Below are 27753 nucleotides of genomic sequence, written 5' to 3'. Positions count from 1 at the left end.
GAGGCAATGGACTCCGAGCCCAATCCTGGAACTGAAAAACTAGTCAAGACTGGGAGCAATGCTGATTGAAGTCTGAACCTCGATGGCAGATAAAAACAATCAAACAATGGAGTTTGTGATCATGCACATCCACGACCAAAGAAGGCGTCACCAAGACCTCATGCCTTGAAAGACTTCTTCGTACAAAATTAAGTTGCAATCATCTAAGCTCTATACTAGATGGCAGGGATATGCAGATCATGTATATCTACAGCCACACATGCTACAAACGTACAGTTTTGGATTGGCTCAGCATAGAAATGCCATTGACATGATATGTTTTCATGGATCCTGAAAGAATATAAAATATTAATTTAGCAGGACATTTGTTCTTTGATGTACCTCCGCATTTATAATTCTTTGAGCTTGACCAAACCAGATATGTCTGGAGCAACTACTGAACCAAGATAAATTACTCTGCTGGCCAGCTGGCAGCTCAAAGCCTTCTCTGAACAACGGGCCCATTTGGTGGGTGACAGTATTCTCTCAGGAGAGGATTAACGCAAGAGAGGAATCTCCATAGGGTGATTAACTGGCACTCCCTGACAAGCCTCTGCAAGTCTGTCTCACAGGGACAAAGAGGGCACACAAATAACTCTCAAAATGATGTGAGTGGTTTTCTTCCATGCTGCGGGTTGGGCCAAGAAAATATCAGACAGGAAGAAGGGGTGATGTTACGCCTTTGTTAACACAAAACTGAAAAGAACAATCATCCACAATAATGTGCTTACACACCCAATGTGCTGAAATGCAGCTCAATATAAGGGACTGTAACTGTAAAAGTAGCAGAAACATGTTTGTCCTACATACAAACAGGGTGCAAAAAGCATAGCGTGCTACTGAGATAATCAAGCAGATTGCAGCTTTTCTTCACATCAGATATTGGTATCATTCCTTGATCACATTAGATGCAACAAATACAGCCAACATGTCAATTTTCAGAACCAAAAAGAGGGAATGAGAAAATCCTTTCATTCAGTCTTTTTTGGTTCTGTAGATTGGAATAACATGAGGAAAAGCTGCAATCTGCTTGAATGTCTCAGCAGCATAGTATGTTTTTGTATCAATGGAGGACAATATTGTATTTGCTGCTGTTACAGTTAAAGCACATTCTTGTGGATTCATTTCAATTATGTTACAATAAATGTTATTTTTTTTAATTACAAGTGTAGGAAGTTGGCTCTGTATGTGCTATTTCAAAGTAAGGAATAGCATGCACAGAGTCCAAGGGTTCCCCTTAGAGGTAAGATAGTGGCAAAAAGAGATAATACTAATGCTCTATTTTGTGGTAGTGTGGTCGAGCAGTAGGCTTATCAAAGGAGTAGTGTTAAGCATTTGTTGTACATACACACAGGCAATAAATGAGGAACACACACTCAGAGACAAATCCAGCCAATAGGTTTTGTTATAGAAAAATATATTTTCTTAGTTTATTTTAAGAACCACAGGTTCAAATTCTACATGTAATATCTCATTTGAAAGGTATTGCAGGTAAGTACTTTAGGAACTTTGAATAATTATAGTAGCATATATACTTTTCACATAAAACACAAATAACGGTTTTAAAAGTGGACACAGTGCAATTTTCACAGTTCCTGGGGAAGGTAAAGTATTGTTAGTTTTTGCAGGTAAGTAACCCACCTACAGGGTTCAGTTTTGGGTCCAAGGTAGCCCACCATTGGGGGTTCAGAGCAACCCCAAAGTTACCACACCAGCAGCTCAGGGCCGGTCAGGTGCAGAGGTCAAAGAGGTGCCCAAAACACATAGGCTTCAATGGAGAGAAGGGGGTGCCCCGGTTCCAGTCTGCCAGCAGGTAAGTACCCGCGTCTTTGGAGGGTAGACCAGGGGGGTTTTGTAGGGCACCGGGGGGGACACAAGTCCACACAAAAAGTACACCCTCAGCAGCGCGGGGGCGGCCGGGTGCAGTGTGTAAACTGGCGTCGGGTTTCCAATGGGAGTCAATGGGAGACCAAGGGGTCTCTTCAGCGGTGCAGGCAGGCAAGGGGGGGGGGCTCCTCGGGGTAGCCACCACATGGGCAAGGGAGAGGGCCTCCTGGGGGGTCACTCCTGCTCTGAAGTTCCGTTCCTTCAGGTGCAGGGGGCTGCGGGTGCAGGGTCTTTTCCAGCCGTCAGGTTTTTAGAGTCAGGCAGTCGCGGTCAGGGGGAGCCTCGGGATTCCCTCTGCAGGCGTCGCTGTAGGGGCTCAGGGGGGACAACTTTGGTTACTCACGGTCTCGGAGTCGCCGGAGGGTCCTCCCTGAGGTGTTGGTTCTCCACCAGTCGAGTCGGGGTCGCCGGGTGCAGTGTTGCAAGTCTCACGCTTCTTGCGGGGATTTGCAGGGGTCTTTAAATCTGCTCCTCTGTAACAAAGTTGCAGTCTTTTTGGAGCAGTGCCGCTGTCCTCAGGAGTTTCTTGTCTTTCTTGAAGCAGGGCAGTCCTCTGAGGATTCAGAGGTCGCTGGTCCTGGGGAAAGCGTCGCTGGAGCAGGTTTCTTTAGAAGGCAGGAGACAGGCCGGTAGGTCTGGGGCCAAAGCAGTTGGTGTCTTCTTTTCTTCTTCTGCAGGGGTTTTTCAGCTCAGCTGACCTCTTCTTCTTGTAGTTGCAGGAATCTAAATTCTTAGGTTCAGGGGAGCCCTTAAATACTAAATTTAAGGGCGTGTTTAGGTCTGGGGGGTTAGTAGCCACTGGCTACTAGCCCTGAGGGTGGGTACACCCTCTTTGTGCCTCCTCCCAAGGGGAGGGGGTCACATTCCTATCCCTATTGGAGGAATCCTCCATCTGCAAGATGGAGGATTTCTAAAAGTTAGAGTCACTTCAGCTCAGGACACCTTAGGGGCTGTCCTGACTGGCCAGTGACGACTCCTTGTTATTCTCATTATTTCCTTCGACCTTGCCGCCAAAAGTGGGGGCCGTGGCTGGAGGGGGCGGGCAACTCCACTAGCTGGAGTGTCCTGCGGTGCTGGAACAAAGGGGTGAGCCTTTGAGGCTCACCGCCAGGTGTTACAGCTCCTGCCTGGGGGAGGTGTTAGCATCTCCACCCAGTGCAGGCTTTGTTATTGGCCTCAGAGTGACAAAGGCACTCTCCCCATGGGGCCAGCAACATGTCTCTAGTGTGGCAGGCTGCTGGAACTAGTCAGCCTACACAGATAGTTGGATACAGTTTCAGGGGGCACCTCTAAGGTGCCCTCTGGGGTGTGTTTCACAATAAAATGTACACTGGCATCAGTGTGCATTTATTGTGCTGAGAAGTTTGATACCAAACTTCCCAGTTTTCAGTGTAGCCATTATGGTGCTGTGGAGTTCGTGTTTGACAGACTCCCAGACCATATACTCTTATGGCTACCCTGCACTTACAATGTCTAAGGTTTGGCTTAGACACTGTAGGGGCACAGTGCTCATGCACTGGTGCCCTCACCTATGGTGTAGTGCACCCTGCCTTAGGGCTGTAAGGCCTGCTAGAGGGGTGACTTATCTATACTTGCATAGGCAGTGAGAGGCTGGCATGGCACCCTGCGTAGAGTGCCATGTCGACTTACTCATTTTGTTCTCACCAGCACACACAAGCTGGCAAGCAGTGTGTCTGTGCTGAGTGAGGGGTTTCCAGGGTGGCATAAGACATGCTGCAGCCCTTAGAGACCTTCCCTGGCATCAGGGCCCTTGGTACCAGAGGTACCAGTTACAAGGGACTTACCTGGATGCCAGAGTGTGCCAATTGTGGATACAAAAGTACAGGTTAGGGAAAGAACACTGGTGCTGGGGCCTGGTTAGCAGGCCTCAGCACACTTTCAATTCAAAACATAGCATCAGCAAAGGCAAAAAGTCAGGGGGTAACCATGCCAAGGAGGCATTTCCTTACACAACCCGCCCCCCCCCCCCAAACGAAAGAGGATGAGACTAACCTTTCCCAAGAGAGTCTTCATTTTCTAAGTGGAAGAACCTGGAAAGGCCATCTGCATTGGCATGGGCAGTCCCAGGTCTGTGTTCCACTATAAAGTCCATTCCCTGTAGGGAGATGGACCACCTCAACAGTTTTGGATTTTCACCTTTCATTTGCATCAGCCATCTGAGAGGTCTGTGGTCGGTTTGAACTACAAAGTGAGTACCAAAGAGGTATGGTCTCAGCTTTTTCAGGGACCAAACCACGGCAAAGGCCTCCCTCTCAATGGCACTCCAACGCTGCTCCCTGGCGAGTAACCTCCTGCTAATGAAAGCAACAGGCTGGTCAAGGCCATCATCATTTGTTTGGGACAAAACTGCCCCTATCCCATGTTCAGAGGCATCTGTTTGCACAATTAATTGCTTGGAGTAATCTGGAGCTTTTAGAACTGGTGCTGTGCACATAGCTTGTTTCAGGGTGTCAAAGGCCTGTTGGCATTCTACAGTCTAGTTTACCTTCTTGGGCATTTTCTTGGAGGTGAGTTCTGTGAGGGCCGTCACAATGGATCCATATCCCTTCACAAACCTCCTATAGTACCCAGTCAAGCCAAGGAATGCCCTGACTTGATATAGTCTGGATCTTAGGCTGGAGTGGCTGAACTTGGCCTCCACCTACAAGGTGTCCCAAGTAAACCACAGTTCCCTGCCCTATCTGGCATTTGGATGCCTTGATAGAGAGGCCTGCTGATTGCAGAGCCTTCAAAACCTTCTTCAGGTGGACCAGGTGATCCTGCCAGTTGGAGCTAAAGACAGCAATATCATCAAGATAAGCTGCACTAAAGGACTCCAACCCAGCAAGGACTTGATTCACCAACCTTTGGAAGGTGGCAGGGGCATTCTTTAAACCAAAGGGCATAACAGTAAACTGATAATGCCCATCAGGTGTGGAGAATGCTGTTTTCTCTTTTGCTCCATGTGCCATTTTGATTTGCCAGTACCCTGCTGTTAAGTCAAAGGTACTTAAGAATTTGGCAGCACCTAATTTGTCAATCAGCTCGTCAGCTCTAGGAATGGGATGGGCATCTGTCTTGTTGACAGAATTAATACCTCTGTAGTCCACACAAAACCTCATCTCTCTTTCCATCTTTAGTGTGAGGTTTGGTGACTAAGACCACTGGGCTAGCCCAGGGCCTGTCAGAGTGCTCAATTACTCCCAACTCCAGCATCTTGTGGACTTCCACCTTGATGCTTTCCTTAACTTGGTCAGACTGTCTGAAGATTTTGTTTTTGACAGGCATGCTGTCTCCTGTGTCCACATCATGGGTACACAGGTGTGTCTGACCAGGGGTTAGGGAAAAGAGCTCAGCAAACTGATGCAGGACCTTCCTACAGTCAGATTGCTGTTGGCTAGAGAGGGTGTCTGAATAGATCACTCCATCCACTGAGCCATCTTTAGGGTCTGATGAGAGGAGATCAGGGAGAGGCTCACTCTCAGCTTCCTGGTCCTCATCTGTTACCATCAACAGATTTACATCAGCCCTGTCATGGAAGAGCTTTAGGCGGTTCACATGGATGACCCTCTTGGGGCTCCTGCTAGTGCCTAGGTCCACCAGGTAGGTGACCTGACTTCTTCTCTAGCACTGGGTAAGGGCCACTCCATTTGTCCTGAAGTGCCCTGGGAGCCACAGGCTCCAGAACCCAGACTTTCTGCCCTGGTTGAAATTCAACCATTGCAGCCTTTTGGTCATACCAAAACTTCTGGAGCTGTTGGCTGGCCTCAAGGTTTTTAATTGCCTTTTCCATGTACTCTGCCATTCTTGAGCGAAGGCCAAGTACATAGTCCACTATGTCTTGTTTAGGCTCATGAAGAGGTCTCTCCCAGTCTTTAACAAGAGCAAGTGGTCCTCTTACAGGGTGGCCAAACAGAAGTTCAAAGGGTGAGAACCCTACTCCCTTCTGAGGCACCTCTCTGTAAGCGAAAAGCAGACATGGCAAGAGGACATCCCATCTCCTTTTGAGTTTTTCTGGGAGCCCCATGATCATGCCCTTTAATGTCTTGTTGAATCTCTCAACAAGGCCATTAGTTTGTGGATGATAGGGTGTAGTGAACTTATAAGTCACTCCACACTCATTCCACATGTGTTTCAGGTATGCTGACATGAAGTTGGTACCTGTCAGACACCACCTCCTTAGGGAAGCCCACTCTGGTAAAGATACCAATGAGGGCCTTGGCTACTGCAGGGGCAGTAGTCGACCTAAGGGGAATAGCTTCAGGATACCTAGTAGCATGATCCACTACTACTAGGATGTACATATTTCCTGAGGCTGTGGGAGGTTCAAGTGGACCCACTATGTCCACACCCACTCTTTCAAAGGGGACCCCCACCACTGGAAGTGGAATGAGGGGGGCCTTTGGATGTCCACCTGTCTTACCACTGGCTTGACAGGTGGTACAGGAGACACAAAACTCCTTAACTTTCTGGGACATGTTGGGCCAGTAGAAGTGGTTGACTAACCTCTCCCACGTCTTGGTTTGTCCCAAATGCCCAGCAAGTGGAATATCATGGGCTAAGGTCAGAATAAACTCTCTGAACTCCTGAGGCACTACCACTTTCCTAGTGGCACCAGGTTTGGGATCTCTTGCCTCAGTGTACAGGAGTCCATCTTCCCAATAGACCCTATGTGTTGCAGTTTTCTTGCCATTGGACTCTTCAGCAGCTTGCTGCCTAAGGCCTTCAAGAGAGGGACAGGTTTCTTGTCCCTTACACAACTCTTCCCTGGAGGGTCCCCCTGGGCCCAAGAGCTCAACCTGATAAGGTTCCAGCTCCATAGCCTCAGCTCCCTCAGAGGGCAGAACTTCTTCCTGAGAAGAGAGGTTCTCTTTTTGGTGTTGTGTTGCAGCTGGTTTCCCAGCTGGCTTTCCTTTTCTCTTGGTAGGCTGGGCCCTTTTTCCAGACTCCAGCTCTACTTTTTCACCCTGTGCCTTGCACTGTGCCCTTGTCTTGACACACACCAGTTCAGGGATACCCAGCATGGCTGCATGGGTTTTCAGTTCTACCTCAGCCCATGCTGAGGACTCCAGGTCATTTCCAAGCAAACAGTCTACTGGGATATTTGAGGAGACCACCACCTGTTTCAGGCCATTGACCCCTCCCCACTCTAAATTACCATTGCCATGCGATGTACTTTAGTTTGATTGTCAGCACTGGTGACTGGATAAGTTTGTCCAGCCAGGTATTGGCCAGGGGAAACCAGTTTCTCTGTCACCATAGTGACACTGGCACTTGTATCCCTCAGGCCCTCTACACTTGTCCCATTAATTAAGAGCTGCTGCCTGTATTTTTGCATGTTAGGGGGCCAGGCAGCCAGTGTGGCTAAATCCACCCCACCCTCAGAGACTAATGTAGCTTCAGTGTGACACCTGATTTGCTCTGGGCACACTGTTGATCCCACTTGGAGACTAGCCATTCCAGTGTTAGCTGGAGTGGAGTTAGAAGTGGTTGTTTTCTTGGGACAGGCCTTGTCTCCAGTTTGGTGTCCAGGCTGATTACAGCTACGACACCAGGCCTTTTTGGGATCAAAGTTTTTACCCTCGTACCCAAAGTTGTTTTGTGAAGAGGCTCTGGGCCCACCCTCCTGTGCAGGTTTTTGGGGGCCTGTAGAAGACTCTTTACTATTTTTGTTTTTGGCTGTCTCACCACCCTTCCCCGGGGGAGGTTTTGTGACCCCTTTCTTTTGGTCACCCCCTGTGGAAGTCTTGGACACCCTAGTCTTGACCCAATGGTCCGCCTTCTTTCCCAATTCTTGGGGAGAAATTGGTCCTAGGTCTACCAGATGCTGATGCAGTTTATCATTGAAACAATTACTTAATAGGTGTTCTTTCACAAATAAATTGTACAGCCCATCATAATTACTTACACCACTGCCTTGAATCCAACCATCTAGTGTTTTTACTGAGTAGTCTACAAAGTCAACCCAGGTCTGGCTCGAGGATTTTTGAGCCCCCCTGAATCTAATCCTATACTCCTCAGTGGAGAATCCAAAGCCCTCAATCAGGGTACCCTTCATGAGGTCATAAGATTCTGCATATTTTCCAGAGAGTGTGGGGAGTCTATCCCTACACTTTCCTGTGAACATTTCCCAAAGGAGAGCACCCCAGTGAGATTTGTTCACTTTTCTGGTTACACAAGCCCTCTCAAAAGCTGTGAACCATTTGGTGATGTCATCACCATCTTCATATTTAGTTACAATCCCTTTAGGGATTTTCAACATGTCAGGAGAATCTCTGACCCTATTTAAGTTGCTGCCACCATTGATGGGTCCTAGGCCCATCTCTTGTCTTTCCCTTTCTATGGCTAGGATCTGTCTTTCCAAAGCCAATCTTTTGGCCATCCTGGCTAACTGGATGTCCTCTTCCTCAGTGATTTCAGAGATGTTGGTCCCTCCTGTGAGGGAGCCAGCATCTCTGACTATTATGTTTGGAGTCAGGGCTTGAGAGGCCCTGTTCTCCCTAAATAGGACTGGTAGGGAGCAATCTCCCTCCATGTCACTATCATCATCCTCTGTGTTGCCATCCTCAGAGGGGTTGGCCTTTTCAAACTCTGCCAACACCTCCTGGAGCTGTAGTTTGGAAGGTCTGGGGCCCATTGTTATTTTCTTTATTTTACAGAGTGACCTTAGCTCCCTCATCTTAAGATGGAGGTAAGGTGTGGTGTCGAGTTCCACCACATTCACATCTGTACTAGACATTATGCTTCTAAAAGTTGGAATACTTTTTAAGAATCTAAAAACTAGTTCTAGAATCTAATTCAAACTTTTACCAAACTTTTAAACTCTAAAAGAAATGCTAACAGTGACTAACACAAGGCCCTAGCAGGACATTAAAGAATTTAGAAAAATTTCAAATTGCAAAAATCAATTTCTAATGACAATTTTTGGAATTTGTTGTGTGATCAGGTATTGGCTGAGTAGTCTAGCAAGTGCAAAGTCTTGTACCCCACCGCTGATCCACCAATGTAGGAAGTTGGCTCTGTATGTGCTATTTCAAAGTAAGGAATAGCATGCACAGAGTTCAAGGGTTCCCCTTAGAGGTAAGATAGTGGCTACTCACTACAAGCCAGTCCAGCCTCCTACAACCAGGGGTACCAGTTACAAGGGACTTACCTGGATGCCAGCGTGTGCCAATTGTGGATACAAAAGTACAGGTTAGGGAAAGAACACTGGTGCTGGGGCCTGGTTAGCAGGCCTCAGCACACTTTCAATTCAAAACATAGCATCAGCAAAGGCAAAAAGTCAGGGGGTAACCATGCCAAGGAGGAATTTCCTTACAACAAGTATCATATTAGTGATGCAGTGCTGTTGTGTGCTCCAGACAAGCCAGTTTTTACCTATTTTGGATTGCTTTTGCAACCATCGTAAATAAACACTTCTTGGTAGCAGAAGCGTAGCCTATTTTAGCGCCACTTAATTTGTTCTTATTCAACAGTGACCACAATAATTGGGGACTGAGCAGATATTTTATTTCCACTGTTACCTCGGTGATAGTCGATAATGTACCTTTAGATTGGTTATGAATACTGCCATCTACCCCCCTTTTGAACCCATGCCAGGGGCAGAGAATGTGGGCTCCACAGAAAAGTCCAGACCGATAAACCAAAATAACTGCCTGCTTTGGGCCTTGATCTTATAATTCTTGACTCCGCTGGTTCTGTCTGAAAGTGCAGGGCAGACTTGCTGGGGACTGTGAAAGAGCAGGTTCCACTGAATTCTGCTGGACAAACAAGTGCCCTACACATGCTAAAAGGCTATGGAGCTTGGTGAGTCCAGGGAGAAAGCATGGTCTGTCTTAAAGGCCACGGTGCAGGAAGATCCCAGGCTAAAGAGAATACTAGGAGCTCTCCACACTCTGGTCAAACAGCACATCATGGCCTTCACCACCAGGCACTTGAAGTGGAGTCCTGGCCCATAGGGAGGAACATGATTCTTTGGCAAAACCTGAATCTCCTGTGCAATACAGAGGAAGCAGGAATGGGTGGCAGGGGGGTGTTAATCCAGGGGCACAGGTAGAACCTCTCAAGTTGCGCCAAGCAGATTTATTTGCGGCTCTTTAGGTCCTAAAAGAGTGGCAATGGAAAAGGTTTCGGTCACTTACAAGCTTAGGTTAATAGTTGCTAACTTTGATAACACTCTAATGAAAGACTACATATCCTGTGAATCTCCCCAAGTGCCAGACTGGATCCGGAAACTCTTACAGCCATTCCTGCATACTGACAGTCAATGCCTGCATTGAGACTATGTCCAGTGTAAGGACATACAGACACAGAGACACATAAAAGAATCATCCCTAGGCATTCCACTCAGAATGCAAAGTGTACCAAACAGAATTGGTATGTACAGCAAGGGTGCAAAAAGCTAACCTGGAAGCTTTTAATTCTCAAAAGTCCACTCCACAGAATGGGGAGATAGCTGGGCAGTGAGGAATCTGCAATTAAATAAAGTGCTAACCACAAGGTAAGGAACTTATTGTACTGATGGACGAATCTAACCACAACCTGCTCACCTTGTTAATCAATACACTGTAATGCCCCATTCCAAGAAGGTGAGTTTGAGGAGTGGAAGTACAACTGAAACTCTGGTAAAATCATCCCCTCTCTGGCGGCTTGTAGATCAATTCGATAGTGCCTGGTGAAAGTATGGACAGAGGCCCATAAGGCTGCCAGGCAAATGTCCAAAATCGCAAAGGCCGAGCTAAAGCAGTAGTGGTGTCCTTTGCTTTAGAGGAAAGGGTCCAGCGGCACTCTGGGGGTTCTTTTTAGGCCAGGTCATAACACATTTTGATTAACAGGGCAATCGAATGGGACCAAGTCCCATGGGCGCATTTCCTTTGGTCACACCAGTGAGCCTAACAACTAACCATCCATCTGGTACCTCTTAATCCTATTAATGAGAAACAAAGAGTATGACTTGGTTCGAACCAGTGTAGCCTTTGATCATCTTTAGAAAGATGTGGAAAGTGGAGCATAATGAACTACTCCACGTTAGATTGATATTTTGGAAAGAAAGGATGCACACATGCTAAGCACTAGTTTATCAGGAAAAAAAGAAGCATACTGAAGTTAAACTGGCAAGGTTACTGCTACAGCCAAGAAAACTGATTGTAATGAGGAACATGGTCTTCAGAGTGAGAAGTCAAAGAGTCCAATTGTGAAGATGCTCCAACTGAGCACTCAAGAACTCTGGCACCAAATTAAGGACCCACTGTGGGGCAACAGTAAAGGTAAAAATGTACTTACTTTGAACTGCAGGGTTCTACAGCATTGGCATCTTTCATAGATTCACACACTAGAATTATACTGCATCCTCAGGACTGGTACTCAAAGTAAGCACTGCAGTGTACATGCACACTTTACACTAAGAAACCCTACAGACTATATGCAACCAATCAATCTTATTATGTGACCCAAAAGCCAACCAATCAAACTACAGGACTTACATTTCTACCCATCCAAGAGGCTTCCAACTGCCAGATGTTCAAGCCTGCATCTGTGTACACTAAATAGTTAGAGCCTCAGGAATTTATGAAACCACATTATACAGTAAAGTAACATTTTCCTTGTCCATGACTGGATCTTTCATAGCTTCACATACCAGAGAAGATTAGAAAAACAGGATCAATCAATCATGGAATGCAGGCCTGAGGCCCACCTTAAGAGCGAAAGGTGCAGATCAATGCTCTTCCTACAGCTATTTCATTCTGGGCCTGGACACCTATTTAGTAATACTTAGTAAAGACATGCATTGTTCTCCAGGTCTCTGCTTTGAAATCTCCTTCATAAAGACTCCAATGAAGAGTGCAATTGTGACAGCCACATTTCTTGTGGCAGTTCGTGAAAGTAGTCTGTTGTTCTATAAGCCAATGTGATCAAAAAATGAATCAGGTTAATATTTGTTTACTCAACTGTTTCATTTTGTTCAAGTGTTCATAAGTTCCAAAACTGATCTACAGAGGTCTTTGGTTCTGTGGAACTATATACATCTTCTAATGTTCAAAGAATGGAGTGTTCTTTTTAAGTGCTGTGGCAGGCTGCAGAAAAAAAGTTGCCAACAAGCTATTCTGGGTTGGATGAAAAGAAGGAGGCTCCTTTGGCATGACCCTAGGATTCATGAAAAGGAATACCTTGTCCTAAAAAGACCTTAAGTATGGTTCTTTACGACAGCATCTGTAATTCATTTACTCTTTTAGTGAACGTGATAGCTAATAAGGTGATCTTCCACTAATGGTTGGGCAATTTCTGCTGAGGAGCAAATCTTGTATTGTTCTGCATTCAGAGTATGTGCTCCACTGAAAGATCTACATTGCGCTTGACCGCCCACTGACAAGAGTTCTGAGATTCATGTGAAAACCTGAGAGATGTGGTTCCTCCTTCTTTGTGTGTATAATGTATTATTGTTGTATTGTGTGTATGAATCATAACTGAGTGTCCTTCAATTTCAGCAAGAAATCTTTAAGAGTGAGTCTGACTGTGTTGAGCTCTAGCAGTCAAAACTTATGAGCAGACAGTAATTTTGTCTGCATTCGAATGACATACAGATATTCCAAACACGATACCAAACTCAGAAGAAGAGCATCCTGTTGTGACAAAAAGCTGCAAGGTTCAGCAACAAATCTCTCAAGAGGTTTTCCTTTCTCTTCCCCTTGGGTCCTCTTCTGGTATCATCTGTGTCACCATTATAGGTCACCAAGCCACCAGTTTGCTTTAAAGGGCACATTTTGTTCCCTCCTTGCATAAACCGGTTTACACCAGCTCAGGGACCCCCAGTTCCTGCTCTTGCGCAAAACTGGGCAAAGGAAAGGGGAGTTACCACTCCCCTGTCCATCACCACTCCAGGGGTGGTGCCCGGATCTCCTCCAGGTAGCCACTTGATTCTGCCATCTTGAAAACAAGATGGGCAGAGGCCCCTGGGAGCATCTTATTTGGCAGGACTCCCTGTAGGTGAGTCCCCAGATTCGACACGCAAGACTCCATCAGGCATTGTTTACGTCTGCTCCTGAACACTGGAACCGCAACTGGACACTTCAGAAACCGACAAGGCTGCAACTGCTAAGACGACCTCTCCTAGTAACATTGTCTCCCTGGCTCCTTCCAGCAACTGCATGATTCCCCAGGCTGAGCATATGCTGGGGTCGGCAAGACTTCAGCTTCACAAGGAAGGAAGAAGGAATCTCCTTTGGAGAGGAGTCACTACCTTGCATCTGCAGGCACTTACGGCAATGGCGTATGGCTGCATGGATCTGCTCTCCTCTGGAACTGCTTGGATCCTGCATCACAGGAGGTCTGGAGTGGTCCCATTGGTCCTCTCTGCCCGCTTTCCAACTTGGGCGATGGTGAGCCCTTGCCTCTCCTTGCAGGACAGTACCCCTGTGCACTGTGACTCTTGCAGCAACCAAGGCATGTTGTCTCCTGCTACAAGGGATCTTTAGGCACCCAGTTGCCCCAGTCCCCAGCACTTCATCCTTGCAGGGACAGTATCTTCTCTGCTGCTTCAGCGACGTGGGACTCCTCTCTAGGGGGGCTGATTGGAGCTCTTTACAACTTACTGTGCCTGCTGTCAGTGGATCGCCTGTTGGGGCTGTGACTGCTTTTGCTGGCTCTTCCGACTGCTGAGAGTCAGCACGGATTCCCTCCAAGGGTCAAGTACCCTGGACCTTGTTGGTCCTCTTCAGCCTTACAGCTCTTCTTGTTCCTCCTCTTGCATTTGCTAAGGCTTGTTGGTGGTTCTCCTAAACCACTGACCATCTGCAACCTGTCGACCAATGTAGGATACCATCTACACCGCTCCATGGACTTCTCTGCAGCTACTGGACTCCACAGTTGGTTCTTTTATTCCCCCGTCAACCTGGATCTTCATCCACAGAAGGGAGGGTAGTGGCTCCTGCTCCAACTGGACACTCCATCGTGGACTGGACTCTGTCCCTTTCTTTTGCAGGTCCTCTTCTTCCAGAATCCACCTTTGGCTTCCTCTGGTCTGGTCCTGTTCTTGCACAATCCGTTTTCTAACTCCTCTTGTTAGTCCTTGGGAAAACCAGATACTTACCTATGCTCTCCTGGCCACTGGGGGTTACTAAGGTACTCCCCTCTTGGGGTCCCGAGTTCTCACAGCTCCCCTCTAACTACTCCATACTTCTGCTTGGGGGACTTCACTTTGCATTCCACTATTTTAGTATATGGTTTGGACCCTCCCCTAGAGCCCTACCTATTTTCTACAATTCCTGCAGTGAGTGAGAGAGCGAGCGAGAGAGAGCGAGAGAGAGAGCGAGGGCGAGCGAGCTAGGCTGCTCATACACAGCTACATCTAGAGAGCCCTGGCTTCCTAGATACTGTCTTCATTCACTAATAGGGGTTGCCTGGGCCTGGTATAAGGTGCTAACACCATAGGTGTCCACAACACACCAGGCCAGCTTCTTTGGCAAATAGATGTAGGTTTTCAGGGACCAGCAAGGCCTTAGTGATTCGACCCTTGGAGGGGAGTCAGGGCAGGGCTTTAGCAGGAAGGAAAGCCAGCCAGAGTCTCCCACGAGTGACCCACTGGTAGAAGGCACAGGGAGACACAGAGGCCTCAGAAGCCCAACAAAACAGGGGTCACAGGAACTGCAGAGTGGAAGCTGATCTTGGAGTTGCAGAGTCCTGGAGCTTCTGGGAGCTCGAAGATCTCTTGAAGGAAGGGCCACCAAACCTTGGCAAGAGCAACAGTCATAGTGCACAGGGCTTCCATCCAGCAGCTGCAGCAGGGGGTCCACTATCTCCCGCATTGGTCAGAAGACAAGTTATACCTGTAGAGATCCACAGAACCCCCACCTTTGAGCACAGCCTTTTTGTTGCCTGTGGGACAGCAGGATCCACCAGCCGGTCGTTATCATCTTGAGGTGCCTGCGGGTGCAGGAGAGTGACTCCTTCACACTAAGGGAGATTACTTTTTTGCTTCTTGGATGCAGGCGGAGTCCTTGTGACCCAGAAAGATGCACAGCCACGGCTGTTGCAGAAATCTTGCAGGAGCTGGAGAAACAATGTTGCAGTGGGAGTCTTCACAACTGAATACAGTCTTGTTTCATTTCCAAAAGCAGACTAGCAGCGGTTCCCGAGGCCAGGAGCAGCAGATGTCTTGCAGAGAGTTCCTTAAAGAGTCTTCCTAGATGAATCTGTGAACCTACCCTTGGGGGAGCCCTTAAGTGACCCCAAAAAGTGTGTTGGTCGCTCTCTGTAGTGACCTGCCTATCAGATGGGGTCAGGGACATCATCTACCTGGCCTAACTAGTCAGATGCTCCCCAGGGCCTCTGCCCGCCTTGTTTCCAAGATGGCAGAAACAACCGGCTACCTGGCAAAGGTCTGTGCACCACCCTAGGGGAAGGAGCTGGACAGGGGGTGGACTCTCCCCTGTCCTTTGTGTGGTTTTGCGTCAGAGCAGGCACCGGGGGTTAGTGAATTGGTGCAAACCGGATTATGCAAAGAGGGCACCAAATGTGCCCTTCAAAGCAGTTTAGTGTCACTCAGAGACCACCCTAACCCAGAGACACTATTTCTTCGGTAGAGGTGGTCACACCTCTCCCCTGCAGGAAATCCTTTATTCTGCCTTCCCCTGCTCAAGTTGGGCTTATCACCAGGAGGGCAGAACAGTGTCTGGGGTCGTCAGCAGCGTGGGCTGGCAGCCAGACCCCATAAGGCTGCACAGGCAGAAATGGGAGATCCTCTTAGGAACCCACAGAGTACATGGGATCATGCAACTAGCACAGGGGTCGGTGTAGTTTCATGATCCCAACATGTTTGATATCAAACCTAGGTTCAGAGAAGCCATTAGGTAGTTGGACCACTCATGTTGACCAGTGTCCATTGCATACCTTAAGATGGCTTCCCTGCACTTACAAAGCCCAGGGAATGGAGTCTGGGGATTGTAGTGGTATCCTGCTCATGAAGGAGTAGCCTCACACTTAGGGACATGCACCCTGCCCTTGGACTGGAGGGCCTACCAGTGGGGTGACTTACAGTGTCCAAGTGCAGTGACCGTGATATAAGGCAAGCCTTATATCTGAAGTGGAAGGTGCATGCACTTTTTCATGCAGGCTGCAATGGCAGGCTTGCAGACACATTTTGCATGGGCTCCCATGGGTCACATAATACATGCTGCAGCCCATGGGGATCCCTGGTTTCCCAATGCCCGGGGTGCCTAAGAACCATATACTAGGGACTTTTAAGGGTACACCAGTATGCCAATTGTGGAGTGCACAATGGTCCATGGTAACCAAATTTGGAGGGAGAGCGCACAATAACTGCGGTCCGGGTTAGCAGGATCCCAGCGCAGACACTTTAAGCGCACTGATAGCAGGCAAAAATAGGGTGTAACCATGCCTTCCTACACAAGGCTTCTTGGTGGTCCTGCTGGCCACTGACCCTCCTGAAATCCAGCGACTGACGTGGGACAGCTTGTGGGCGACTCCAAAGATCTCATGCATCCCCCTGGGCTCCGCAGCTGGACTCCTTCCTTCACCATCCTGCAGGAACTTCACCTTCAGGAGGGTAAGCACTGCCTACCTGCACAACCTGGACATCTCTGAGCAGTGTAGAAACTGTCCCCTTCTTTTTCAGGTCCTTCGTGTCTGGAATCCACCCTTGGGTTCTTTCAAACTGGTCCATGGATCGCAACAGCAGCTGGACAATCAAGGCGTCCATTGACTTTAACGAGGGTTTTCAACACCACTTCACCCGTATGCACCTGGGCTCCCTGGTGTAGGTAACTCAAGCCTTCTGGGTATCCACGGGAGGGGGCATTCTCCAACCTTCTTTGGGTCAACTGGTTTCCTCAGGGTTCACTGGGAAGGGTCCCAAATCCATAAAAATCCAAATGCAACGGTCCTGCGTTAGCCTATAGGACACCCGGCTCAGTAACAACTCTGAACCCGGGTGCCTGTGGGATTTCTAGTACTTACCTCTGGTAGTTTCCTACTCCCCCAGCCCCTGGGATCCTAACAAACACACCTTGGTTGGGCACATCCATTCTTATACCACTTTCATAGTATATGGTTTGGGCACCCCAACCCCACCCATTGGCTCCCATATATTTCTATGCTTGTCCTGTTTGTTGCTAAGTGTATATTTTGTGTGTGATATCTCCAAGTCGAAGTATACTAATGTTAGTATAGTCTTACAGATGTATTAAAGAGTACTTTATTTCTGCAACACCTGGCGTGGTTCTTTCTTGTGTAACAGTTACTGACTGACCATTGTGGTATTGCAAATTCTTTACACTCCTCCAGGATCATCTTTAGCTGCTCCCAACAGCTACCCCTGGAGAGCTTTTGCTATCTGGGCACCTAAACACTATCACTAAGAGTTTCCTGGACTCAGTATAGGGTGCCACACCAAAGGTGTACACCATAAACTGAGCCAGCCTCCTACAACTTCTTTCTGAGGACGGCGCTCAATAGTCTCAAGTCTGGAATCTGTCTTAGTCTCTGTTGGAATAGGAATGTCCCATGCATCGTGAATGTTGGTGTAGCCCTCCCCAGAGTCCAGAGTGCCTGACTGCTTGTAAAACTGTTTCATAGACATATTTTGGGTCATGGTGTAATGCTAACTTCAGGTGCGAGTACAGATCTAGGCCTGTTCCTGATAATGTGACGTCCTGGACCTATCATGTGACCTGATGTGGTGCACCAAGCAAGTCCTTATGTTGGACAATGAACGTCTGCCCTTGCCTTGTGAACATCACATAAAATGGTGGTGGCAGCATAGTGATTTTTATGAACTAACAGCGTGAACAGACCTTTGTGTCAGTGAGACCTATCTTGTGCAAGGTTACATTGTTTTGAGGAACCCAGAACCTTGTGATGACATTTTGTATTTATGGTGAGTGTGTGTGTGTGTGTGTTTGTGGTGTGTGTCCAGTGCATGTGTAGCAAATGTATGGCAGGTTTCTGAGTGTTCAAGAGTCTGATTACTATTACCAGTCTGAACTATTTTGGATGTAACAGGTTTGGCGTGGCACAAGATGGAGGGTGAAGATATCTTCCCCATACAGTGGAAATGTACTGCCTGCATTCCTGTGGCTGAAGGATGGAGACCAAGACATTGAAGTGAGGAGGATGAAGACAGAGCTACCTTAAGTAATTCCATGCTAACTTTTTTAGCAAAAGATTGCTTAATATGTATCCTTGAGCGCTCCTGGGAGCGGGCGGGAGGGGGTGGTAGTGGAGTATTTGTTGAAGGTGAGAAAGGCCTGCCCTCTGTCTCGAATACAGCTTAAGGAGGGTGGATGCAGCCAGATGCAGGAAACCCAGGCTTCATTGTGCCCATGTTTTCAGGTTTCGAATACTCATTGTTGGAGTCAGCCCCATTGGTGCCTGCTGTGAGACCCATCACTTTGCACAAAGACTGTATATGGAGAACAGCATGGAAACAATATTTGAAAGAGGACCAACTCAAACCAGTTCTAAACCCTTAGACAGTGAATTCACATCCCCGCCTGAAAAATATGTATAAAAGTGGAATCCAAACCACACTAAGTTGTTCCAGCTCCAAGTCCTCATGACCAAGGAATGGAGAAATCCAGAGAGAACTTGGAGGACTGCTGTGTGACAACGGCTGGCATCTGAATTATACACATTCAGAGGAGACATCACCTGAAGTATGGAACTTAGTGGAGAAGCTGAAGATCTGCCTAAGCACCTGGAAGCCTGCCTACTCAAAGTGGAAAGGAAAATGCCTGGCCCTGCAAAAGGAGGGACTGTCCAGGGGGGAAACCCTGGTGTGTTCAAAATGTATGGGACACTTAAAAGTAGCTAAGCAAAGCTGGTTCTGATCCAAAGACAGCAGGGTCTCACAGTCTCCCATTGGTGCTCCCACACTGACTGGCATAAAGAAATATTCACTAAGTTGCCACCAATCACTCCAACGGTCTAATTTTGCCACTTGAACTGAAGGAAACAACTACTTGTGCTGATGTGCTCTTTATAAAAGTGATGAAAAAGGTCACTTGGAGTGATGTTAATAATATATGAAGTTATATCATTTTAATAGAAACAGAAGGTGTTAGCTAATGCCCAACATAATTGGGTGCCCAATAGTTAAAGAAACATACAAAAGTGCATCCAGGGTATATGCCCTTGTGTTAATATATATTTATGTGCTTCATGAGCTCACAAGAATTTACGGACGTAGGCCTGGAAACTGTACTCCTAGAGAATGTTTGAAATGCACTTTGGCGTAAGTAAATATGCAAGTGCAGATATGATCATGACAAAATCTGCTGAGCATTTGCAAATTACTTTCACTACCACCCCTTTTCCCCCACCATGTACAAAATGTAGCTTCTACCATTTGCAGAAGTATATTTCCAACCTGTCCCATTCTGGGAAGAGATTAATGAAGATAAACATGCAAGTTTGTAGGAGCGCACTGACCCAAAATTGTATTTTTAACCCTGGAACTTCTCACTACTTTCAACCCCAGCATGTAAATTTGCAAAAAGGTGGCAAAATCAGGGCAGTGATACAATACAAACCAAGTAATAATAGAAGTCCTGACATAATCAGAGACGCCACTATATGAGCTGTGATATAATGTGAACGCTGCCACAATCCTTCACCGCACTGTATGGCACCAGAGGGACAAGTGCATTTATGAAGCATCTTGTCCCATGGACAAGCAGGTATTTTATAAAATTCCACATCCCTGCATAGCAGAATTCAGAATAAGTGTGCTACAGGGATGGGGTGGTTTATCCCTTCATTACCGAACCACCTCTCGCACTGCGTCACTACTTAAGAGTTCCTTGATTTCCTCAAGGGTCGAAATGCTAAAACGTTCCATAGGTAGAACTTAGACAGTTCACAGCCAAGTTCATGGAAGATCGTTTCCTTTTTATATATTGAAGACTATGGTTTTAGGGCACGCTACCACAAGTGTGTAGTTCAGCAGAGATGCACTGTGCATTTGGATCTGGAACATGGTGGGCTTCAGGGAGGTACAAAGGATATTACATAATTGTTTCCTGACATTCCCCCGCCACCTCACCCCGTCCCCAGATAACTGCATACACATATAAGTAACTGACCAAGAACAGAGGGGTATGGGGAACAGAGGGTGCATTCTTACATCAGAAGGTTTGGTAATGATATTGATTGTCTACAGGAAACACATCTAACTAAGGTAGAGGGTGACATGTGGCAGTGGATCTAGATTGCATCAGCTGACCACAATAATGCAGAAGCTTGCGAGCTCCTTAGAACAACCTTAGTTAATGAGATAAACGTAGCAATTAGACAGTTATTGCTGGGCAAAATCTGGGACTGCTAGGTTTGATACGCATTTTATGCCACGTAGAGTGGACTACTGCCTTCAAAACTTTTGGAAATATACCTCAAGGCCGGGAAGAAGAACTGGCACCCCCTTAGCATGAGTAGTGCTTTAAATCCCTCTTTCGAAGCAGAAGCTTAACCCCATGTGATGGGCTCCTACGGCCCTCTCATCATTCTTACAGAACATCCAGAGGTTCTTCCACATAATGAACTGCGCCATGATTGTCGATGCCATCCTGAGGTCCTGATTAAGATACTCTTTAGGCTGGAAATTATCAAATGGATTAGACTATTATATGTTGATCCAGTCGCTGGAATCAAAAGGGGCAGTCATTTCTACTCCAACTATAATAATGAGTCGTAAGCCAGGGATGCCCCCTCTGCCCAGTGATCGAGAATCTATGGTACTATTCAGACTTAAATCCCCTCTGCAGGTGTTGAGAGAAGGTATACTTCTCACTCAATCTACCTTTATGCTGACAATGTCTTGGTTTATTTTTGAGATGTGGTGCCCACTTACCCTGAGAAGACTGATATTTTGGCACAGTGACTAGTTGTACATCAACTATGCTAAATCTTTTCCTACTCAGGATAAGTTGATGGATGTATATGTAAAGCTGTGTCTCCGTTAGTTTTGTGTTTTATTTTTCTTTTCACTTACCTTTTTTGGCAAAAAGCAAGCAAATAAATATGTTAAATACTATTACACTAAATCCTATTTGTTTCCAGAGAATGAAGATACTGGTAGCCTACTCTAAGTGCTGCTAAATTGAGAGTGTACATCCTTTAAGACTTTGGGGGTAAAGGTGTATCATTGGCATCTAGATTAAATGGAGGCCAATTTTATTGAGTCTACTTCTAAAATAAGAGCTTCTGTGTCCTTCTGCCCGAAATTGACATTGGCGATTATGGAAAGGATTGCCATAATGGTCCTTTTACCAGTTTTTTTTTTTTAATCTATTTGTGATAAGCCTCCCAGTACTTTTTTCACAAAGCTTGGCATACTTCTAAGAGATTTGCTCTGAAATGGTCAGTGACAGAGTCCCTCTGTCTTCAATATCCGTCTGAGAAGGTAGGGGACTGGCAATACTGAACTTTAAAAATGATTACCTGACAGCTCAGTTGTAGTGAGCGGCGGGCTTGTTTGCGGATGCTGTGCCAGCGAAGGTAGTACAACTCTGAAAGGCCCACAATGAGGCTAATCAATTCAGGCCGCAGTGACTTCGACCAGGCCAGAAAGTTAACTGGGAGCATTCTTATAGATATACCTGATTACTAATGGCATAGAGTTCAGTGGAAAACGAACACAAAGGTCACCTTCAGTCTCAACTTTCCACTGTGGATTATTCCTGAGCTCAGGAAAGTGGCCTCAGCCGCTGTCTGGTATGTTTGGACAGAGGCAGGTGCTCTATGTTCTTGCTATTCCTTCAAAATGTATTGCAGGGGATTTCCAATCCAGAGAGGGCAACTTTTACACTTTATTGTAATGGTCAGTATCACTAAGGATATTTGGCCACAGTGAGACGGTTTCCCTCTGACACACGGAGTGATTGATGCTTTGCTGGCTATCATCATATTGAAGAGGGCAGTCTCTAGATTATACACAGCTATGACATAGTTGGTCAAATCAGATTTTCCACTAATGATTACTATAGTGAACGCTCTATGTGTATCAACCCCATTTCTCCCTTCCAATTCTTCATCCTCTTCTCAATTAGTCTCCTCCCCACCCATTCCGTTCTCTGCTGGAATTCGCTTTGTTGATCTTGCTGTGAGGCAATACTACAGTACAATTTCACAGAAAAGACTACACATTTGCTGCACCTTAAAGTCAACATATTCTGTACCGTACATGAAGAATCTTCTGTACCTTGTTTATTACAACCCTGTACTTATTACATGCTACTGTTTTAAAACAATTAAAACGTATTAAAAGAGGGAGGGAGAGAAGCCAAGGCCAGGGAGGATAGAGGAAAAAAAAGACAAGAGAGGAGAGAATGGAAAACTATTAGAGAAAGGCAGAATCAGCACTGTGATAAAAAACATTCCTCTGTGAGAGGTTCGGACACCAAATAAGTATTACGAAACACTGGGATAAGTGATGCAGCCATAAACCTAGATGACCCATAGCTTTTCTTGTCAATGAAGCTAGCATTGCACAACTATAATAAGAACAGCAATGGGAAGAGCCTTACTTCAATGAGCCCTCTCCGGGGGGTGTGTACGGTGATCATTGCAGCACTGTCGAGCATAAAAGTGATCTTGTAGTTGGCATTTGTGCTCACACCCAGTTCCTGGAAGGTAAAGCAATCATTAACGACTGTGAGCAGTCTGTCTGTCCAGGTGCAATACTAATTAGCTAATAGTACAGAATGTTACCAAATATACTACTTATGTTTTCAGTCGTATCTTATAAAATACTGTGTCCGAGAAGAGATTGTAACTCCCTGCTCTGATTACAAACTAATCTCAAATACAAATACATATAATTAAGATTCTCATCGTCTGCCACAGATTTCTTACTTCCCAGGTGCCAGAGTGAATCTGGAAACATTTTCAGGGTTAATGAGCTGCTGTAGCAAAGATATGCCCAATGGAGCAGCAGACTATCGCACAACATCAATGAAAGGTACAAAACATTATTACCAATAGTGCTCGTACACCAGTTTGTTCAAGATTTTTCAAGCTAAGACAAGAAGGATGGAGCTGAAGAAAAAAAAAATGTATAAAAATAAACTGAAGCTGGGTGGCATGAGGGTTGAAAGGAATCTGAGGGAGCCCCTGCATCCATTAGAGAGAATGTTACCCAAGATGACTTGTTGTTCTAATTTATGTTCTCCCACTGAGTTTTTAGGTGCTACCACTTCAGAGCAACCCAGAAAAGTCTAGCTGAGGACCCCACCCAACTCACGCAGGAAACACTGTTTGGAGGAGGAATGCATTAATGACCAAACTGCAACACTGCAGACAGTATGGCTTTAAAACCACCTCAAAACAGCAGAGGAGTCCACCCTACCACTACTGGAATGCACAGGGGAGCCTTCTGATACAGGTTTGACAGCTAACTCCAGCAAGGTCACACTGTCAGAGATAGGGATATAGATAGTCTTTTCTAGCAGCCTACAACTAATGAGATCTATGGATATCTACAAGAAGGAAGTATTTGCGTTCTACGAATATAGTGGTTTAAGGCACGTTAAGCATCATTCTTCCTGGGACGTGTGAGAAGGCAGAGAGAAAAATGAAAGATAAATCTCTTGGGACATTTGAAATTCTGCAGCTACCTTGGCTAGAAACGTACATTTTAGTCTACGAAATAGAGGGTGTGTCATTACAGCCTCAGCTGCTGACTTCAGAGCTAGAAGAACCAGTTTCAAGTGTCAGCTCAACATCCTGTGATTCTGGGCAAATCACGTAATCTCCCAGTGCCTACAATTCAGCACCAGATCCCCACAGGTGATTAGCCATGCTTAACAAATCCTGGATTATTATTACGATCCCTCAAAAACAATGCAAAAGGAGGGGAAGAGATGCAGATACGCCTGGAGCTGGTTCACTTGTCTGGCTAAAGAGATAGAAAAATTGAAGGTATTATTTACCAAGAAATATGACATTGCAGCAGTACAAATGTTCAAAGGGCTTAACTATCAGAAATGTAAGCACTAAATTCAGATCCCACTAAATGATAGAAAAGAGTAGGATCAAATCTATCTTGAAGGCCCCTGAGCAATAGAATAATCCCAGGAGACTTGAACTGACAGTTTGTTATATGGCCCTTTACTGTGCAACACCACAGTCCAGAAGGGAATGTGAGATAGATCAGCTTGAAATTGGTCAGCAGATGTGTCTTGACACTATGCCAAACAGATGGACTAACAGCTAAAGTATACAGTCAAAATCACCTTGGGCTTCAATATTCAGATTTAAATTTAAGCATTCTCTGAACGAGAGGGTATGAGAACAAGCACAGTCTAGACGGAACGTCCATAGAAGACTGAATGGCTCCTTGAGCGAGTCTTACAGAGGATACTGCTTTGATTGTCTTGAAACAGTAGACAGCACATTTTTCTTTAGAATCAACTAGGGTATGTACCAAGCCGTAAAGTCACTTCCATGGTTGACAGACAGCAATCTGCAGTGGAACACTGCCTTTATAGGGCCTCCTCACTCCTGCCCAGATGAGCTGCCGGCAGATGAATCACTTTGTGTGGAGTCCAGTGCTACAGACAAAGAGGAATTGAACCTACCCCTCTTTTGTTTAGCCTACATTGGATGCAGGCCGGAAACCCCTTCAACACCAATCTTTAAAATCTAAATTCCAGAAGAATGAAATGAAGATGCCATTATTTTCATGACCACTGTGCACTGAAAGTTAGTGAACTCTGGTACACTTTTCATCCAGGCGAGAGGCATCCATCACCAAGGTGATCTGAGGCCAGGAAGCCTCATAATTCTCCCCAAGAGAAGGTGTAAAAGAAGAAGAAAGACAGCATGTGCAACTTTAACAAACAATGCCAGAGAACAACTCTAGTAACACAGCTAGGACCGACTGGTTCAAAGTTATTCCTTGCCGCTGTGTATAAAATACAGCCACTATACCCCACTAGTGTGTTGTGCAGGTCACAGAAGTCAAAGAAACTTAATTTTGATGGGAATGGATGATAATGATGAACAGAAAGTTGGAAGCAACATTCTTCTCTGGGGATGACTGACCAAGAGCTCAGTCTTAGTCATACCCTGCTTCACGTGCTCAAAGGGGTAGGGGGTGGAGGGCTGGAGGAGAGGGGGAGGGGGGTTGTATGATTGTTAGACTTTTGTTGCATACACAGTCTAAATGATACACACAATAAGGAGATCCACACCAATTTAGAAAAATAACAGGTATTTCCTTATTTTTTTTTACACCAAGAACTTAGTAATTGGTTAAGTACTAATCACTTTTTAAGTATAAAGAAAATACACTTGCATTGACGTTACCACTGTAATGTTACCCTATGTGGAATAAGCATAAACTGGGTAGGGTCACTGTTCTCCCAGGTCTTAAGGTGAGTATGGGGCAAGGTCCAAGGCAGCACCAACAGGTCACCATTGGGGCGTCCAGGTGCAGAGGAGCTTTTTAGTGTTGAGCGCACTGTTGATTTCAATGAGAAAACAGTCCTGATGGAGAAAGGCTGCAAGTAAGACTGGAAGGCCAGTCGGGTGGAACCCACAGATGGGCTCTGCTCTCGAAGGTCCTGGGCACAAAGGGACACTACCGGTCCACAGAAATTCTGGCTGGGAGACTCGTGGACAGTGGTTGATTGTCTGGTTGGATCGCGCTGTGAGAGGCACTTCTACTTACTGTGTTCCCTGCAAGTAGAAGCTGCAGGCAGGGATTACGGGTCCAGACTGGCCAAACCCAAAGGATGGGAGGGGAGGCTCAGCTCTCAAGGTTCTCGGGACTCCATTGGCCCACATTTACTCTGCCTGCATTTGGGCACGAGGCTTGTGTGCAGTGGTGGATTGTCTAGTGGGGTTGAACTATGAGAGGCACTTGTGGTTACTGTGTTCCCTGCAAACAGAGGCTGCAGGCAGGGATTAAGGGTCCAGACTGGCCAAACCCAAAGGGGAGGGTGGGCCCGGCTCTCAAGAGTCTCAGGACTCCATTTGCACCATTGGCCCACTTCTACTCTGGCTGGAGTACTCGCATGCAATGGTGCTTTATGGTGTTGGGTGTGCGGCAGTCAAGGGCTCTCACGGTTCTTGCTTTCCCTTCAGACAGAAACTGCAGGCACAGATTGGGACTCCAGTTTGGTCAAACTCAAAGGCGGGCTCAACTCTTGAGGGTCCCTGCTTTTCAGGGGCACCGTTGAATCACTCGTACTCAAGCTTTAAGTCTCGGGTGGCATGTAGTTTTGTCTGGCGGAGCCGCACTGGCAGAGGCTCTCTCTTTATGTCTTTTGGGGGTGCCTGCAGTGTGCAGGAGAGTAGGTCTGCTACTCCACAGGGGATGCTGGCGTTTCTCAAAGTGCTAGTAGCCCTCCAAGGATTTTGGAGGCTGGTCAGCTGCAGGACGAGTCATCTTTTGCACAACTGTCGGGACAGCAGGCAGAGTTGGTGCCAAATCAGTTGCTGCTCCTCTGTTCTTGCTTCTTGACGTTCTTCAGTGTCCTCCTTCTTCTTGGGTCAGTAGAATCCAATTTCCTGGTGTTGGGGCGACTCCTAAATACTAGATTCAGGGGTGTTACAGGGAGTGAAGGGTAGTATCCCCATGGGCTACTTTAGGAAGCTGGCTCTTTATATAGAGGACCAAAACGAGGTACACTGTGCAAAGAGTCAAAGCAATCCCCAGAGGTATCACAGAGGCACAAATGACATCCCAAATGCTCTTTTTTAGGTAGTATGGCCGAGCAGTTAGACACATCAGAGGGTGGTGCTAAGCATGTAAGGCACACACTCATACACTAAGTGAGACACACTTGATTAAGAAATCAGGCACTCATTTATAAAAATACACACATTTATATAAACTTTGATACCAAGATCACTGGAATCTGGTGAGTACTTTTCAAGTTAGGAATATCTACAGTTTTTAAAAGTTGACTGCATTTTTCAGCTGCAGTAATGTTATCCTATGGGAAAAGAAGAAGCACTGCATACAGGTATAGTACAGCGACTTACTGGATCAATTTCCTGGACTTAGGGTAAATACGGAGCAATGTCCAAGGACACACCAGCAAGTCACCTCAGGCAGCACTGGGGCAGCCAGGTGCAGGGGTGCTGTTCAGCATCAGATGCCCAGTGTACATCTATGGTGATCAGTCCAGTTACAAAGTTGCTGCCGGGATGGACTGGATGGTCCAGGGGAACCCACAGGGGGGGCGCGACCCTAAAAGTCATTCAGCCTGTGGGGACACACTTCTCCACAGGCTGTGGGGCTCGGGTGTAAAGATGTCTTCCAGCGTCAGGTCTGGTGTGGACTTGCTCGCTGTTGTAGGGGAGACCTCCAGTCTACGGATATGGACAGGGGAGGTCCAGACCGACCAAGCCAACAAGTGGGCTCAGGTCTCACGAGGCTCGGAGACGTGGAGACACCCTTGGTCTCTTCTCTTCGGTCTGGGGTAGACTGGTGCAGAGGTAGCCTGAGGTGTTGGGTCTGTCTCCTGGTCAGGGAGGGGTTAGTGTCTGCACAATTAGGCTGCAGATGCTCCTGTGCAGTACACAGAGGGCAAACTCAAGGTAGGCTTAGTCTCTGGAGGGCCCGGGGACCACATTGACACCGTTGGCCCACTTCAGCTCAGTCTAGGCAGCTCGCATGCAGTGGTGCTGTCCGGCGTCAGGTTTTTGGGGGTCCTGGTCCTCACAGTTCTTTATTTGGGTGCCTGCAGATGTAGGGAAGCAGCTCCTCCGCTCCAAGGGAGCTCCAAGGGAGTTCTTCTTGTCGATTTGTGAAGCAATGGCAGATCTCCCTGTTTCTTGGAGACTGCAGAGGCAGCAGGAGTTGCTTCT

General features: G+C 46.7%; 1 protein-coding gene across 4 annotated transcripts in view; it reads right to left on the bottom strand.

Annotated features, from left to right (window-relative positions):
- The window catches only part of UBLCP1 (ubiquitin like domain containing CTD phosphatase 1), a 179684-nt gene that overhangs the window by 97072 nt on the left and 54859 nt on the right, over positions 1-27753 (bottom strand). For all 4 annotated transcript variants that reach the window (XM_069199661.1, XM_069199663.1, XM_069199662.1 and 1 more), the window contains one exon: positions 22461-22559. In XM_069199661.1, the coding sequence (XP_069055762.1) occupies positions 22461-22559 (99 nt within the window). The remainder of the gene's footprint in view (positions 1-22460; positions 22560-27753) is intronic.

This window comes from Pleurodeles waltl, chromosome 7 (assembly GCF_031143425.1).
Source record: "Pleurodeles waltl isolate 20211129_DDA chromosome 7, aPleWal1.hap1.20221129, whole genome shotgun sequence".
Taxonomy (NCBI): Eukaryota; Metazoa; Chordata; class Amphibia; order Caudata; family Salamandridae; genus Pleurodeles; species Pleurodeles waltl.
Note: the sequence above shows the minus strand (reverse complement) of the source record. Positions and strands in the feature narration are given on the sequence as shown.